This window comes from Pungitius pungitius, chromosome 7 (assembly GCF_949316345.1).
Source record: "Pungitius pungitius chromosome 7, fPunPun2.1, whole genome shotgun sequence".
Lineage (NCBI taxonomy): Eukaryota > Metazoa > Chordata > Actinopteri > Perciformes > Gasterosteidae > Pungitius > Pungitius pungitius.
The window spans coordinates 3,513,684-3,529,859 of NC_084906.1; the positions used below are offsets into that span (position 1 = coordinate 3,513,684).

At 42.7% G+C, this 16,176-nt stretch overlaps 2 protein-coding genes across 7 annotated transcripts in view; one reads left to right on the forward strand and one right to left on the reverse strand.

Annotated features, from left to right (window-relative positions):
* bcar3 (BCAR3 adaptor protein, NSP family member) overlaps positions 1 to 8,450 on the forward strand; it is a 53,998-nt gene extending 45,548 nt beyond the window's left edge. For all 4 annotated transcript variants that reach the window (XM_037470496.2, XM_037470493.2, XM_037470497.2 and 1 more), the window contains 9 exons: positions 3,213 to 3,313; positions 3,649 to 3,777; positions 4,382 to 4,561; positions 4,815 to 5,428; positions 5,722 to 5,837; positions 6,154 to 6,325; positions 6,553 to 6,664; positions 6,764 to 6,967; positions 7,058 to 8,450. In XM_037470496.2, the coding sequence (XP_037326393.2) occupies positions 3,213 to 3,313; positions 3,649 to 3,777; positions 4,382 to 4,561; positions 4,815 to 5,428; positions 5,722 to 5,837; positions 6,154 to 6,325; positions 6,553 to 6,664; positions 6,764 to 6,967; positions 7,058 to 7,236 (1,807 nt within the window). In that variant the 3' untranslated portion in view covers positions 7,237 to 8,450. The remainder of the gene's footprint in view (positions 1 to 3,212; positions 3,314 to 3,648; positions 3,778 to 4,381; positions 4,562 to 4,814; positions 5,429 to 5,721; positions 5,838 to 6,153; positions 6,326 to 6,552; positions 6,665 to 6,763; positions 6,968 to 7,057) is intronic.
* Positions 6,191 to 16,176, reverse strand: part of fnbp1l (formin binding protein 1-like) — a 31,848-nt gene continuing 21,862 nt past the window's right edge. The window contains exons 11-17 of one of the 3 annotated variants that reach the window (XM_062563256.1): positions 15,192 to 15,301; positions 14,909 to 15,041; positions 14,707 to 14,801; positions 14,018 to 14,193; positions 13,870 to 13,907; positions 13,644 to 13,764; positions 6,191 to 6,316 (exon numbers count right to left, since the gene is read on the reverse strand). In XM_062563256.1, coding sequence (XP_062419240.1) covers positions 6,291 to 6,316; positions 13,644 to 13,764; positions 13,870 to 13,907; positions 14,018 to 14,193; positions 14,707 to 14,801; positions 14,909 to 15,041; positions 15,192 to 15,301 — 699 coding nt within the window. In that variant the 3' untranslated portion in view covers positions 6,191 to 6,290. Of the gene's footprint in view, positions 6,317 to 9,258; positions 11,882 to 11,927; positions 13,765 to 13,869; positions 13,908 to 14,017; positions 14,194 to 14,706; positions 14,802 to 14,908; positions 15,042 to 15,191; positions 15,302 to 16,176 lie in introns of those variants that run through there. The other 2 variants (XM_062563257.1, XM_037470500.2) reach the window with 2 other exon arrangements.

The following is a 16,176-nucleotide window of genomic DNA, read 5'->3' on the forward strand; positions in this document are numbered from 1 at the left end:
TAGCCTCAAGCCGTTGCCATTCATCACCATGGCATCTAAATCCCGGTATAAATACAGACATGATGTATGTCTGACAATGATGTGTAACTTCCAGGTAAGTCCAGGTAAATGTGTGGTCCGGAGTAAAAACAGAAAAAAATCAATTTCTTTGTTTCTTTGTTTCTTTTCTCATTATTAATGTTTTTTATAGGGCCGGGATTTTAGCGTGTTAATTACGATTAATTAATTACAATGTGAATTAAGATTAATTAATTACACAAAAAATAACACATTAAACATTTTTTACGCATTTTTACACTTATTTTTTGCACCGCGGAACGTTTCTCACTGGATGAGTTTCGGGGGGACCGATTATACTGGAGCACCAACTAGCGTTCATGACTTCAGACAACAACAAACCACAGTGAACATGAACGAAGAAGCTGACGAGACCGTGTCGGGTGGCCCCGTGAATGGGAAATATTATAATAAACACACGGATGGAAGCGTCGATAAGAGCACGGTTGTGTGCAAGCTGTGCAACAAGGAATTCACATCGAGCCTCAAGTATCACCTCAACGCAAAACAATTAGCAGCTAGCGTGGACGTTAGCCCGACTCCAAGTACAAGGACCCACACCCAACCCACACTGCACCAGATGACTGGTTTAAGGACCAGGGTAACTATGTCCACGTCTGAAAAAATAACCAATGTTCTGAATGTACTTGAAAGTATTGGTCTACTAAAACCTAGTTTCCAGAAGGTCTACTTAGCTATAGGCTACCTGAATTTCTGAAAGTACTATATTTCTAAATATGCTATTTCTACATTTGTCAGCTGGAATTGGTTGAACAAAAATAAAAATCCATGTGAAAAAAATTACTTCTCACTGTTCTCAGGTCAAATATTTATGCAATTAAAATGCGATTAATTTTGATTAATTCATTACAAAGCCTCTAATTAGATTAATATTTTTAATCGAGTCCCGGCCCTAATAATACATATATTATGTTATATATATATATATATATATATATATATATATATATATAATTTATATATATATATATATATATATATATATATATATATATATATAATATATATATATATATATATATATATATATATATATATATATATATATATTATATATATATATATATATATATATAATATATATATATATATATATATATATATATATATATTATATATATATATATATATATATATATAATATATATATATATATATATATATATATATATATATATATATATATATAAACATAATATATGTATTATTAGGGATGTTGTACTGTGACAAAAAGTGAAAAAAGTCAAAATATGTAGGGTCATAATATATATATATATATTATATTTTGACCCTACATATTTTGACTTTTTTAACAATATTTTTTTCCCATGACATGACTGGAATGATCTTAGATGGAGCAACCTACACGTCCCTGTCACTAATGCCTGGGTTCAACCCTCAAGGGACATGGTGGCTCTTCCTAAATCCTTTTTTAGTTTTGGGTAACTGACATTTAGAAAAAATCATAATGGGAAATTGCCCCAGAGACGGATTGGTGCATCTTGGAGGATCAACCATGCTATTCATCCTTCCTGCATTGGTAAAGGCACAAGTGAGTTGAATTTGAATGTAACAGAGAATTGGAGGGTAAACAAATCTACACCCTGTGCCAGACTGTCAGTTTAAGGTTGTCCACAGGATGCCCTGAAGTAGACAAACATGTGATTGTCTTGAAAAATGCCCTCAGAGGCTGTAATAAGTTTCATGTCAGTGTGACCACTGAATGAGACACATCTGCTCATCTTTACTGACTCATCCGGCCTTCTCTCCCGTCAAAAAGGTGGAACCCTATAGGCTACGTAGCATGGCTAATAAGTGCTAAAAGGCTAAAGCAAAGCAATTAACATCAAATTCAATTCATCAGCAAAAGATTCTTCATCATTCTTGACCATGCCATCATAACTCAAGTGAACGCGCCTTGTGTTTCTGCATAACCCCTAGGGTTCACTTCTCCGAAACAACCGTGGGGACAATGCCCCCACTACTACCTCCGCGGTAGTGTGCTCAAGACTTGGCACGAGCGGGATTTGAACCCACTGGCGGTGCGCACAGAGGCTTCTGGGCTCTAGCTTGCACCCCTACACTACCAGTCCTGGTCACATTTTGGCAACTTTGATTCTCCTATTTAACCTTGAGCATGTGAGTTAAACTTTAAAACTCATTTAAATACTATTTCCACATCTGGGCTTGAACCCACAACCTTCAAGTGCAGTGCAGGAGCTTATGTCAGCAGCTCTTCCAATGTGCTACTTCACCACACACTAGTCAGCCCTTTGTTTGTTGTATTTAACCTTGAGCTTGCTACTCAAACCTGAAGTAAAGCCAAAGGCTCAAACCCAAGACTGGGCTCGAACCCACAACCTTCAAGTGCAGTGCAGGGGTTTATGTCAGCAGCTCTTCCGACGTGCTACTTTACCACACACTAATCAGCCCTTTGTTTCTCATATTTAACCTTGAGACTGCTACTCAAACCTCAAAACTCTTTCAAAGCAGAAGTGATGTCTGCATGAAGGGGCATGAACCCACAACCTCAGACAGCAGGTTGGAGCCTGCAGCCCTTCAGTTGGTCCCTTGTGCTATTCAAGCACATGCCTCAATGTGTCCGTTTCTCATATTAGACCTTGGGATTGTTTACTAAACCTCAAAACTGTTTCAAAGTTTACAGTTTGAAGCCCTGACTGCAACCAAACCCTCCTTCTGAGAGAGCAGGTTTGAACTGAGGATCCTCCACACTTCAGCCTTCCTGCTATCTCCCTGCACTGTTCCACCACACACCTGTTGACGCTTTTGAATCCAACCTCAATTCTCATTCTCAGATTCTCATAGATTCTACCTACCTGAATTTCTGAAAGTACTATATTTCTAAATATGCTATTTCTACACTTGTCTGCTGGAATTGGTTGAACAAAAATAAAAATCCATGTGAAAAAAATTACTTCTCACTGTTCTCAGGTCAAATATTTATGCAATTAAAATGCGATTCATTTCGATTCATTAATTACAAAGCCTCTAATTAATTGGATTAATATTTTTAATCGAGTCCCGGCCCTAGTTTTTTATTCTCACTGTGTCGATGTATTTGATTCATATTTGAACGGGTGAGAGTTACCCTCTTTCCCCCTTTTTTCACTCAGGTTTAAGGATCGCTGTGGCAGCCAACCAGCAAGTCTCAATCAGGCCCCAGAGAGGCGACGGCCGCTGCAGGCGCACCAGTCAGAAAGCTACCTGCCTCTCGGTAAGTGAAAGAGAGTCTCTGAATACCTGCGGACACACATGGAAGGTTATTGCAGGCAGACGACCGTCTTTTCAGGAAAAATTCTATTAGACAGGACAGAAGAGTGCTGTTCACTTTTTATAGTGCAGACTTTTACGAACAATTCATTTCAAGGGTCAAGTTAAAAAAGTGGTTGGTGGGATAAACTCGCCTCATTTATTATTGTTTTTCTTTTCCCTTTTTCGGTTTTACATATCCTGCTGATTGCCATGCCTTTTTCCCCTTCATTCTAATCGCGTCTTTCTTCAACAACTTCTTCTTGTGCTCTTCTGTTTCGGGCTGCTCCGAAACGCCAGGATCCAAACCACAGCGCTCTCCCGATCCTCTCCTCCCGAGCCCGAGCCCCAAGTCGCCGGTGTTTCGGACGGGCAGCGAGCCCATGCTGAGCCCCTCTGTCCCACGGAGGTCCGCAGAGCTTCTGGCAGGTGAGTGGATCTGGACACAATCCAGCTTCATGCAAATCTGATTGCAACAGCCTCAGAAATACTGCAAAAGCTGAAGATCATCTGAGAACCTTGTATTTACATGCGGCTCAGTGCATGTTTGTAGCCAAAGATGGTTGAATGTAAAGCTCACTGACACATCATTGAGTCTATGCAAGTCAGTTTGTCTTCATTATCAGATGAAACACAAAGATGTTGTACTGTGTGCCTCGCAAAAGGTGCAAAATAATCACAGTAAAGTAAAAATAATAAGTAATAGTGACGCTAATGGTAATAATAATGATGATGACCACATATTAATGTCAGTAAGGAAAGATCAACAGCTTGGTTTTAAAAGGTGTGAAGCAACAGTACTTTTATTTTCTTATACGTTGTGAAATCCAAAACACACACAACCCTGTAGGTTGAGACACTTTCCGTATTTGCTCCTCCCAATGTTTGCATGCGGAAATTCAATTGAAAGTAAAGTAAATGAAAGACAAACTGTGGTCTTACTTGGTTCACAAGACAGACACAAAGGGAATTACAACATTTAATGATTCAATTGGGTTCCAAGAGTAAGCAACACATTGCGGTGTGTTCACAGGCCAGGCCCTCCGGGGCTCTGACAGCCAGCTGTGTCCCAAACCGCCCCCCAAACCCAGCAAGGTGCCGCTGGCTCGGCTGCGTCGCTCCCCCTGCCTCCAGCCTCCGGTTCCCCCCTCCAGCGCCCCAACCCTCCCCTCCCCATGTGTGGAGACTCTCGCGTCGCAATGGAGCAGTGAAGGTACATTGATTCATCATGGAAAGCACAGTAGCGCTTTGCTCTCTAATTACAGCATTTCAATAATTAAATATTGCTATACGTATTTTCAATAGTGCTTATAAATCCATTTTTAAGAAATCTGCTTTCAGGCCAATTTAAGTTCTCTTAAATGTTCTACTTTGATGACTTTATTATGAATGTAGGGACGATTCACCAGACTAAAGATCTAATGTGCTGTTTCCCTGATGGAATTAACACTGAGATGTTTATTCAGCCACCGCAGGCCCTCCTGTCCCTCCAGTCAAACCCCTGAAGTTCCTCCATCAGCTCCGCCCTGAACCCTCTCGCGGATTCTCCGCTTCTGCACCTTCACCTGCTGAACTTGTCCGGGGTTCTGAATCAGAAGAAGCCGCAGGACGGACTGATCGGCTGCAGCCGAGCCCGGCGGACCTGAGGCCCCGCAGCCCGCTCGAGTGGCAGGGGTCGAATCCCCTTCATCCCATCACAGATGTGGAAACCCTGCCCCCGCTCTGCAGCTACGTGGAGCGACTGAGGAGAGAAGGGGAGGCGGTGAGAGAGGAGGAGGAGGAGGAGGAGGAGGAGGCTGGAGGGAGAAAAGGACTGGACAGGAGCTCCTACCATCACGCCATCACCGCCTTAGAAAACACCAGCGAGGAGGAGGAGGAGGAGGAGGAAGACAAGAGGAGGCGTTTCCAGCGGCCGGTGGAAGAGACGGAGTCGGCGTTCCAGCCGGCCCGGTTCGGATCTCGACTTCTGCCGCCGGAGAACAAGCCGCTGGAGATGGTGGTCCTGAAGAGAGCCAAGGAGCTGCTGCTCAGCCACGATCACCACAGCATCGCCCGGCACCTGCTGATGGCCGACTGCCAGGTACTCGCACAGGATGAAGCCTCCTGACACTGAGAAACTGAAAGGAGGTTTTTTGGAAAACTGTGATACACATTTCTATTCTTAATGGGGTATCCAAACCATCAAGAAAAAAAATAACCATTAATGAAGCTTATTCACAATATCAAGGAGTAACTCAATAAAACACAGACATTCACACACGTGCGAGTGTGTGTGTGTGTCTGTGTGTCCAAGGAGAATAAAACTGAAAAAATATATAAATATAATAAATAAATGATATAAATAAATATAATTTGTAAATCTTTGTCTTCCAGGTTGCAAGGACAGTCGGAGTGACTCCCGAGGTCAAAGGTCAGATGGGCGTGTCATCTGGTCTGGAGCTGGTGACGCTTCCGCACGGTCGGCAGCTGAGGCTGGACCTGATGGAAAGGTACACATCACACACACACACACACACACACACACACACACACACAGTAACACCTTTCCAAGTAGTTTTAGTTCTTAAAAAGTTGTTCAGACTGCTGAAAGTAAGATATTTCGATATATATAGATATACTTCTGTATATAGTTCTTTTAGACATTTAAATTGTCTTATTTTTGTAAACAAATTAAATTATCCTTATTTAGATTTCACCAAATCTCACACACCAATCCTCACAAACATGGATGACAGTAATGGTTTTGCCACCGAAGGCAGACCTTGTATTTCGGGTGTTGTAGTCATTGTCCCCTCCGTCTCCAAGGCACCACACCATGGCGATAGGCGTTGCCGTGGACATTCTGGGTTGCACGGGCAGCGTGGACGAGCGGGCGTCCACCTTAAACCGCATTATTCTGGTGGCGTTGGAGCTGAAGGACGCGGTGGGCGACCTGTTCGCTTTCACAGCCTTGATGAAAGCTCTGGACCTGCCGCAGGTGACACACACACAAACAGAAATGCACACTTGTTTCAACCACTTATACAAAATAAAACTGTAGAAATAAACATATTTCCTCCATAACTTGTCACAAATGTTTTCTTAATAAAATAATAATCAGCCTTTCAACTATCTTCATTCTGGTTGCATGAAGGCAGCTGAAATGAAGAATCGGATTGTTTGATGGTAGTTTAACAGCGTTTGCGTTTGTGTTGTTCTCTGCAGATCAGCCGCTTGGAGGAAACATGGACGACTCTACGAAGGACCTACACACAGACCGCCATCAGCTACGAGAAGACTCTCAAACCCTTCTACAAGAACCTGTATGAGGGCACAGGTATTGAACACAAACCAGTTTTGAGGACACAGTCTACAAACCCTCGGGGCCTTTGGGATCCACACGACACTGACGGTCCTCCTCTTCCTCCCCCCGCAGCTCCCTCCCCTGCGGTGGTCTGCGTCCCGCTCCTGCTGCCCCTCCTCACTTTGATGGAGCGTTCGTCGATCACGCCCGAGGGGGCGGAGCTCTGGGAGACCAGCGACCAGGGCTGCGACATCATGCTGCGCCACCTGGAGGACGCGCGCGACGTGGCCCACAACGCACAGCGCTACACCATCAGCTCCCAGAAGATCTTGGAAGGTAAGAACCGGAAAATGTCATTCAGAGGGACATTGGCCGCCCGCGTCATTGTGATTTATCAGACGTAAGAGTCGGGTTCTGTGTCCTCAGGGTTCCTGTGTGATGAGGACCTGTTGGAGGTGTTCAAAACGGACTTTCAGCTGCGGCTGCTTTGGGGAAGCCGTGGAGCCTCAGTCAACCAATCGGATCGCTACAACAAATTCAACCTCATCCTGACCGCGTTGTCACGGAAACTGGAGCCCCCGCCCAACACACAGATGGTAATCTGACTTCACCCCCCGAGCTGCAGCTCCCGTTCAGGTGGAACATCAGACGGATCAGAAACAACCCGCGACAAGGGAGAGAAGGACAAGCGGCAAGGGAGGGGCGGCGTTTAGCGAACAGAACGACCTGCTTTAAAATCAAACGTCTCAGCAACCAGCTCCCCACAATCCCTCCCTTTTCTCCAAATGCCTGTTTGGTTCCAGACTTTATAACTATTTCATTTTAAGACAAGTGGGTCACGCTCCTCTCCAGTCGAACGTCTTTCCGGGGGCTCAAAGGCATCAGTGTCCAGTGGAACTTAACACAATGACAGTTTAGTTAGAATGCACATTAACCACATTGTGTGCACAATTAACAGATTATTTATAACATCAGACTCGCAACAATGAGACGTCACACACACGCGCACACAGGCAAATGTGAATGAAACAAGATTGAGACGCTTTACTCAAGTATGCAGTACCTACAGTTCAATAAATTATGAAATGTTTTTGGTGGCAGAAATCCTCAGAGTAAATGGTGACCAGTGCTTTTCTGTCACAGCTAAACGAACATTTTGAAGGAGGTGAAGTATTCGTGTGAGAACAGAGCAGACGAGAGGCTTAAAGGGAGACAATTCAAAATGTTGCTTTTCCTTAAAGAGCACGTGATTTTGATTTTGATTTTTAACTGACATTCCAGTTTATGGAGAACATAGTTCTACGTTTGGAGTAATGATGGAGAACATTAAAAACAAAATGTAAGGATATACCATGAAAGATGTTAATGTACTTTGTATTTATTCTGGCTAATTAAGCATTATGATACAAACCAAGAGATTAGTTTTGTAAACTGAAATCCACCTTCAATGCCGTGATATGTATTAATATGTACAATGTCCACAAGGTGTTTTTTTTTCCAAAGACAAAGACAAACTCAAGTAAACCTTTTTATTTTAACAGGATGTACATACAGTAGGTTCAGGAAAGCTGATCTGTAGCGGCAATAAAACGTGTGTAAATGTGATGAGGATGATAAGATTTTGGTTTATGCATAAACCTGAATGAAATGACAAAAAGTTGGTTAACATGTGTCAGACGTTGCACATATTTATAATATTAGCATGTTAATACTGGACTGTACATATTTTCTGTAGATGGCTGACTGAAAAAAATAGAATTTAATGATTTTATTATTTTTAACAACTGTGGTGAGAATGAATAAATATGGTGCAGTCTGACACGGTCCAATGACTAAGTTTCAAGGCTTTGCGCTTAGTTATATTTAATGCAGTACAGATCAACTTTAATTTCAGGTAATGATCCCTCACAATTAGAAAACAAATCCACCTCTTTTCTAAATTTTTATTAAGACAGTATCTTGAAAGGGAAAAAAAAAATGCTCAAAGTGACAACATTTAAGTAAAAGATGTGCACAGAATAGAAGAAAGTACTGCCATTGGTTATTACAACATATACACATAATAAAAACACATTTACATGGATGTCAGTATGCTGCAGAGTCACCCTGCTGCTGTGGGACAGCAGTTAATCAGTACATGATGGGAGATTCCACGCAAAATAAAAATCGGAGTCTGAAATGAGAGGAACGGAAGAGAGGAAGAGGGGCATATTTTTCTGGAGGGTTAACGGCACCACGCTCAATTTAGCTCGGCAGGTTTCAGTAAAGAACAGTTATAATTCTACAAGAACTACATCTTATTCAACATGTGAAAGCTGCTTTGTTATTGGTTGTTACATAGCATTGAAAAAACGCAGCACAATGGCTGTTATTATAGTTAGCTAACAGTTGTTTATACATGTAAATTAAATGGTACATTGTAACCAATGATGGGACGTTTGGAACGTTTTTTGTTCATTCCCAAGATGCTATTTTTTGATTATAGGGACAGTACACATATAGGGACATGAACCATTAGAAGTGGAGTCTGATTACGAGTTAGTGAAACATGTTGTATGAGAGGATCCACATCTCTAAATGCACATTTATAGTTATAGGCAACGTTTATAGTGCAAACTGTTGCAAACTCTTTTCTTCTATTAGCAAAAACTAAAAATCTCAAAGCCACTGCCTTTCTCCCGTCAATATAAACTAAATGTGTGTGTTTTGGACTTTTTGTTGAACCAAACCAACACTGGAAGACATCGGCTGACTTTTGAATAGGCATTAATTACTATTTCACTCAAAATATTTTAGACTAAACGAATACAAATGATTAAAAAAAAAGTCACAGCTGAACCAGTCAAACAAAAACATTGAATATGCAAACGTCGTATATTCTAGTTAAACCTTCAAAAAAAAGTTGGATTTTAGGAATCATGCATGCTAGCAGCTGCAGTTTGTATCCTTGTGGTTGAAATTCACTTCTTGTTAGTCGCTTTGGATAAAAGCCTCAACTAAATGACATGTCATTTGTGTAGAAAAAAGACAAAGCACCGATGGATCTGGTCTGCAAAGGCATCATCACAAAAAGAAAGAAAAAAAACTGACAGAATAGACAGGGATCACTTTCACTTTTGCAAATATGCCCTTCCTTGCAGAGCTACAGTAGATCAGAAGATTGACGCCACTCTCATTTCTGTGCTGCAACTCAGAAGTCACATCCAGCAGCAGGTTAGCGTAGCTTAGCACAACAACTGGACACGGGGGGGCAAAGAGCTGTCCTGGGTTCTTCATTTTAATCCGTACAATATGCAAAAAATGTCAAGTTTGCCTCAACTTTTGACCATTTGGCCGACGAACAATCATCACAGATCCATGAGCAGAATGTGGAGAAAGCGCAACCAGAGTTCAAGTAACAACACCGACAGCATCACCCTGTACAATTCACAGTTCACACACTGACTACAGCGGAGCTGCTGAAGAGGTCCACAAGCAGCCAGCCGGTCGTCTTAAATAGCTTCAAAAGGGAGTCAAACCTCACTTCAGGTGTGCAGTTGTGTTGGTCTCTTGAAAACAATTCAGTAAAATGGTTAAGAAACGCTCAGCAGAGGGAAAAAATGAATTCAAAGAATTTAGAAAATGATGCAAAACAGAATGTTGGTCATTGTCTGCAGAGTTACAAAAAGAGTATAAAAGTCAAGAAAAAGGGGCTGGACTCGTTTTGGGGTCTCGCCGCTGCACAGTGGTCATTTAGAGAGTTCACAACGCAGAACCTCATTCATTTATTTACTCTTCACCTCGGCCATTTAATCAGTTTCTAATGCTGAAGTACTTCAGGGCAAAGTGCATCAGTTCAATTCAAACCTAAAAACAATCACCATGGAAACACATTCAGCATGACATTAAAGATGTTATTATGTAAAAATCATTCAACGTTAAAAACAACCGTCACACGTGTAACAGACCACACATGTTTGCGAATTAAGCGGAGGGCCAAACAGGCTTCCGTAACCATGCCTACGTGTGTGGATACATGTCTACTGTGTCATCACATTCACAAAAACAACCGATTTTTTTTTTAATGGAGATGCACTCGAGAGTCACCAGGGGGGTTGAGGCTGAGCCCAGGTGGCTGATGGGAGATGTCGTCAGGCTTAAGGACAGACGTCCAGATATGTGGGCAAAAATCCCTCTAGTCAAACAACACTGGGTTGAAGGCAGAGTCTGACTCCAAAGACACCGGAGCTCCTCCTCATGTTTTGGTGTCATTAAAACGCTGCTCAGTCCGGCCTGAGCCGCTTTGAGGCGAGGGAAGGCTCCCACCTGCTGGTCACCTGGTGGTATTACAACCCGGGAACAACCGGGACACGTGGAAAGAGAAAGAAAGAGGAAGAGAGGGGCCCTGTGTGCACCTGATCGTAGGTGTATCTGTTTAATGAGTCAATCCGAGTAGCATTGAACGCACAGACCATAGATCATACTCATGCCCATTCAAATATGACAGCATCCAACACGCAGCCCGGCCACGGCGCACACGCACATTTGTGAACTTGCAGTTAAAAAGGCACAGTTTAAAAAAGGCCCACTCATGGACATGCAACTGTATGAGGGTGAAGGCAGGCATGAGGAGCAGAGTGGCTCAGGCAGGCAGGCAGGCAGACATCACCAACAGAGCACAGATGATGATGATGATGATGACGACGACGATGAAACGAGTGCAGCAATGACGTCATTAATAATGTAAGCACAGGTGACCCTAAAAAAACAGTGAAATCAATTAATTTACTCTAACCTGGACCTAGAGTGACCCGTTTGCTGTCTGATACAGAGAATATTCATGTTCGAAAAATGATTTTATCTTAAATTTGAGGGTCCATTCTTGACGTTTGACAAAAAAAGATTTGACCACGTTGAGCTTTTAACAGCTTGAAGAAATGTGTGCAGGTCCTGGTGAAACTCCCCTAATGGCGACCCGTTTGAAACAATAACAGCGTCTTTTCTTTGGCTTTAAGGCCATCTACTCTTCTACTTATGACTCTTCTGACCTTCCTCTAACACACAATGCTTGGCCGATTATGGATAAGTGAGCATGCACACATGCAAACCTGCCTCTACTTTCTCTCTCTCTCTCTCTCTCTCGCCCCATATTACTCTCTTTATAGCGTCACCCCCACCAACACCACCACCACAAACACCAAAAATCAGCAATCAGCGTGAGCCCTCCACCAGCCAATCAAATCGCCCGGCCACCCTGCAGCCCTCAGGAACCTGCAGTCACATAGAGAAGAGAGGGAGTTACTACGAGACACACGGGGGGGCTGCAGCTGTCACTCACACACGGACACACAAACTAAAGTCAGTTTTAAGAAAGAGGTTTGAATGGGTTTCAACAGAATAAACTTGATGGGGTTTTAAAATAATAGTCTTCTGTTTTGCCATCAGGGGAGGATCAATTCCCAGGACACGGAATGAAAAGAAAGGAGTAAATAGAGAGGGGAGGGGAAAAAAGAAAGAAAAAAAGATAAAGAATTTGTGAGAAAGAAGATAATTAAGAGTGAAAGAAGAGGAAAAGACGAGGTAAGAGAATACATGAGAGAAAATAAAGGAGGTCAGCAAGGAAAGAGTAAAAAAAAATGAGATAGGGAAGAAGAGAAAGATGCAGTAGAAAAGTACAAGGTGAAGGACGGGAAGGATAGATGGAAAGAAACCAATCCAATTACTTATTATTATTTGTCAGCCTCCCCATCGAACGTAAATGCCAGCAGCACGTTCCAGTACACAGTCGCACACCTTTTTTTGTACTACGAGGTGTTTGCTTTAGTAATACCAGTTCAAACATCACTATGTTGGCATATTGTTATTACGCCACCAGTGACTCAAAGCGATGACTAAGAACATCAAACGCATGATGAGTCAGAGACAATGAAAGGAACCAGTAGTGCAGCCTTTATAAGTGAAGCGAAACCATTAGTGCACTGCACCCCTCCCTAATCTTTCAACTGGAGGTTTCAACATTAATTGATCTCTTATAAGTGTCTGTGTGAGTAGGAGAGAGAGAGAATCCGGGGTTTGAATATAATTGCAAAATCAGTTACAAAAAAAAAAGTTTTATTTTCCATATTTTCGCATTGCACTTTACAGTAAAGAGTTCAGTAGTCGTTAATGAAGTTTTCTTGTGAAAACGATGCATTTTGTGCGATTTGCGTCTGCAGTAGGAACCGACCGGTTTGGATTGTTTGGCAATAATTAAAAATAAAGAACAACGGCCCTGGTCCTTTAAAACTACCAGCTGTGCTCTGAAAGTACAACCAGCATCACGAAGACTAAATGACGTTTAGGGTGATGGCACAGATGAACAAATAAAAACAATTGTGCATGTACACACACACACACACACACACACACACACACATGAAAACACAGCAATGAGAGCGAAATAACAGATAAAATAAGAACATCTTTCAATGATATCGACACAAGAATTTAAAGATCTTGAAATCAGTTTAAAATGTTTCCAAATTAAAAAAAAGAAACATAGAAAATAATTAAAAAATAAACTTTCTAATATATTACATAGAACTTAAACACTTTGATCAATAAGAAGTGGCGTAGCCTTGACAAGAGGCTTAAAACAGCAGTGGAGACATTGTTAACACACACACAGACACACACACACACGCACGCAAATACCTCATGTACAGCATACAAAATCACTCAAACACAATCAAAGAGGTTTTGCACATGTGTCTCACCTCAGGAACATGAGTGCCACAGATACCAGAGGACGAATGATCGCAGGGTTAGACGGAGACAAAAGGAGGACAGAGAGACGGGATGGAAATCACAAAACAGATGAATGTCCATGCGGGTGTAGAGATGCTGCCTTTTTTTTTTTTTTTTCCTCTTTGTAGTGTTACTTTGTGGGGGCGAAAGCAGGGAAAAAGAGGACGAGGAGGGGGGGGTGGGGGGGGGACACAGACGGGATGAGAGGACAGACCACAGTGGTAGCTTCAGATGTAGGTGACAGCACCTTTGCTGTTCCTCTCCATGGTGATCTCCACGTAGGACGTGGGCACGTAGCCCTCCCCGCCGCTCTGCTTCCTCGCCCTGGTCCAGCCGTCCCCTTTGTCCTCCTCGATGATGTACAGCACCTGCGGCGGAACAGCGGCTTCGGGTTATAAAAAAAAAAAAAAAAAAAAAAAAAAAAAACGGGGCCCGACGGCGTTTGTGGGCGGCGCAGCCGTTGACCTTATTACCTCGTCTTCTGCCATCACCAGGGTGCCCTCGTTCTGACCTGAGGGTCAAACAAAGCACAGCGCCGTCACTCGCGGGTCGCTGTCTGTCTAACAACAACAACAGCTCTTGATACGGCTCGGCGGGGGGAGGGGGGGTGTTTGTCCTCACCGTCGAAGGAGTAGAGCGCTTTGCAGTGCCCGATGACGGGCAGCGGGTCGTCGTCGTCGAACTCGTCGTCGAACTCGTGCGTGTCGGGGTGCGGTTGCCCGGGCTTCGGGGGGCTGGGCCGCTGTTGAGGCGCTTGATGCTCCTGGCTGGTGTCGTCGGTGTAACTGCCCTCGGGGCTGATGGGAGACACGCAGGTTTACGCGCTTCAGATTAAAAGATTAAATATCTAGTAAACCGTAGCACTGGATTAAAAAAAAAAAAAGAAAAATACAAAAGTGCCAAAACATTCAACAATGGAATTGCAAGAATTGCTTGCAATACTTTATTTCAATAGGTCTGTCAATTGAAAATAATGTAATTTAAAGCAAAGCAAAATGATTTCCCTGTGATACATTAATCATTGGAAACTTGATTCATCGTATAAACAAATTTCTAATTCATAAACGTTTAGAAGAACGACTAAAAAAAATGCATTTTTACATTTTGGAATAATTTCCAAAAAGAAGTAATTAGTGTTTGAATAAGCTGCTCAACGGTGTTCTTTACAAACACCCAAACGCATCGAAAGCCAGCGAGGCCGTTTTTTGTGTTTTGTACTAATTACTGAATCGATGGACTTGGAATCTCAGCGCGTCGTTCAGAAATACTGAATATCTAAAAGGTTTGCCCTGAGCACGCGTTCAGCTTGCCTCTCTCTGCCCTGGGGAGTGTGATGGTGGCTGTCGGCGCTGTGTCTTCGGTCTCCTCTGGAGCTCTGCTTTCCCTCCACCTCCGAAAGCCAAGTCTGTCAACCAAGAGGAAGAGAGGAAAGTTCTGTTGGTACCGCGACGAAGTTCCCCCAGGATCCACAACCGGAGGCTCCTCTTTAGCATGTTTTTACAACCAGGTGACCTCGTTTTTGTGGATTTCCGAGCGCAGCTTCTCCATGGTACACATGGTCTCCGATATCTTGGGCTGCAGGCTGGTGGGATCTCCCATCTGTGGGTTCTTCTCATACACATCCTTCATCTTGTTCAGGGCATCTCTGAAAGACGAAAGGACACAGTTTTATGGGATAGTAAGCAGTCCCTGGGTCAAAGTGAGGAAACGACACCCACGTTGGGTTCACACTCTCTGAAGTGATTTTTCCGGTTATGCGTGGATTAGTGTGAAGGGATGAAGGCTGAGGCCCGACCTTTGATCGATCTCTTTCTGGAGCTCTTTGGCGAGTTCGTCGATCCTCTGCTGCAGCCTCTTCCTCCTCTGCTCGGGGGGTAAGTGGCTGAAATCCTCCAGAGATGGGGCCTGGTGGTAAAAATAAATAAATAAAATAAACATCTTCATACTAAAACATAATGAAGGGAGAGAGGTGGCGACGGGACCCCGAGAACAACAGAATGAAGGTTAATCCATAGGTTTCCTTAGCTGCGTCCACAGAACAAGCCATTAAATAAGCACCCTACAGCTGCACGCAGTTGTCAGAATTCACCCCAAGGAATAGTTAATAAAAAGAAAATTGACTGAAATGTATCTTCAAATGTACCGAGCATGTAAACAGTACAGTAGGCAACATTAAACGAAATCAACTAAATCTATATTCAGAATTATGTTTAGTTTCTTATTTTTTTAAAGATACGGTACTTATTTTAACCAAGTACGCCCTGACTATGACTAGAGGGTTTATTTATGGACCTTATTTTAAGTGAGGATGCATGTATGACCACCTACACGGCTGGGGCTCCTTATCACTACTCTATACTTACACAGCCACACACACACTTACCATCTTGACTGACCACTGACGCATCAACCGTTACAACAAAAAGAGACAAACAACACGGGATGCTGGTTAGTCATCAGAGTCACAGCCACCAACAAGCCAGTTGCTCGGCATGGAAACCAGTCAGATGTCCCAGAGGATGAATCTCCATGACGACATCAGAAGTAACCACCAGGGGGGGCTAGTAGGAATATTCTTCAATAGTTCATGTTTACAAAATAACAATTTAGTGTGCATGAACTGTTCAATATATTCATACTAGCCTTCTGGTGTACAGTAATAATCACAGGGGAGGTTTTCTTTTGCAGGAAGGCAGCATTTAGTCAATTATCTTCATAAATTTGATGTAAAATAAATAAAAATTTCAATAGTATCAATGATTTGCAGAATGAGAAGAATC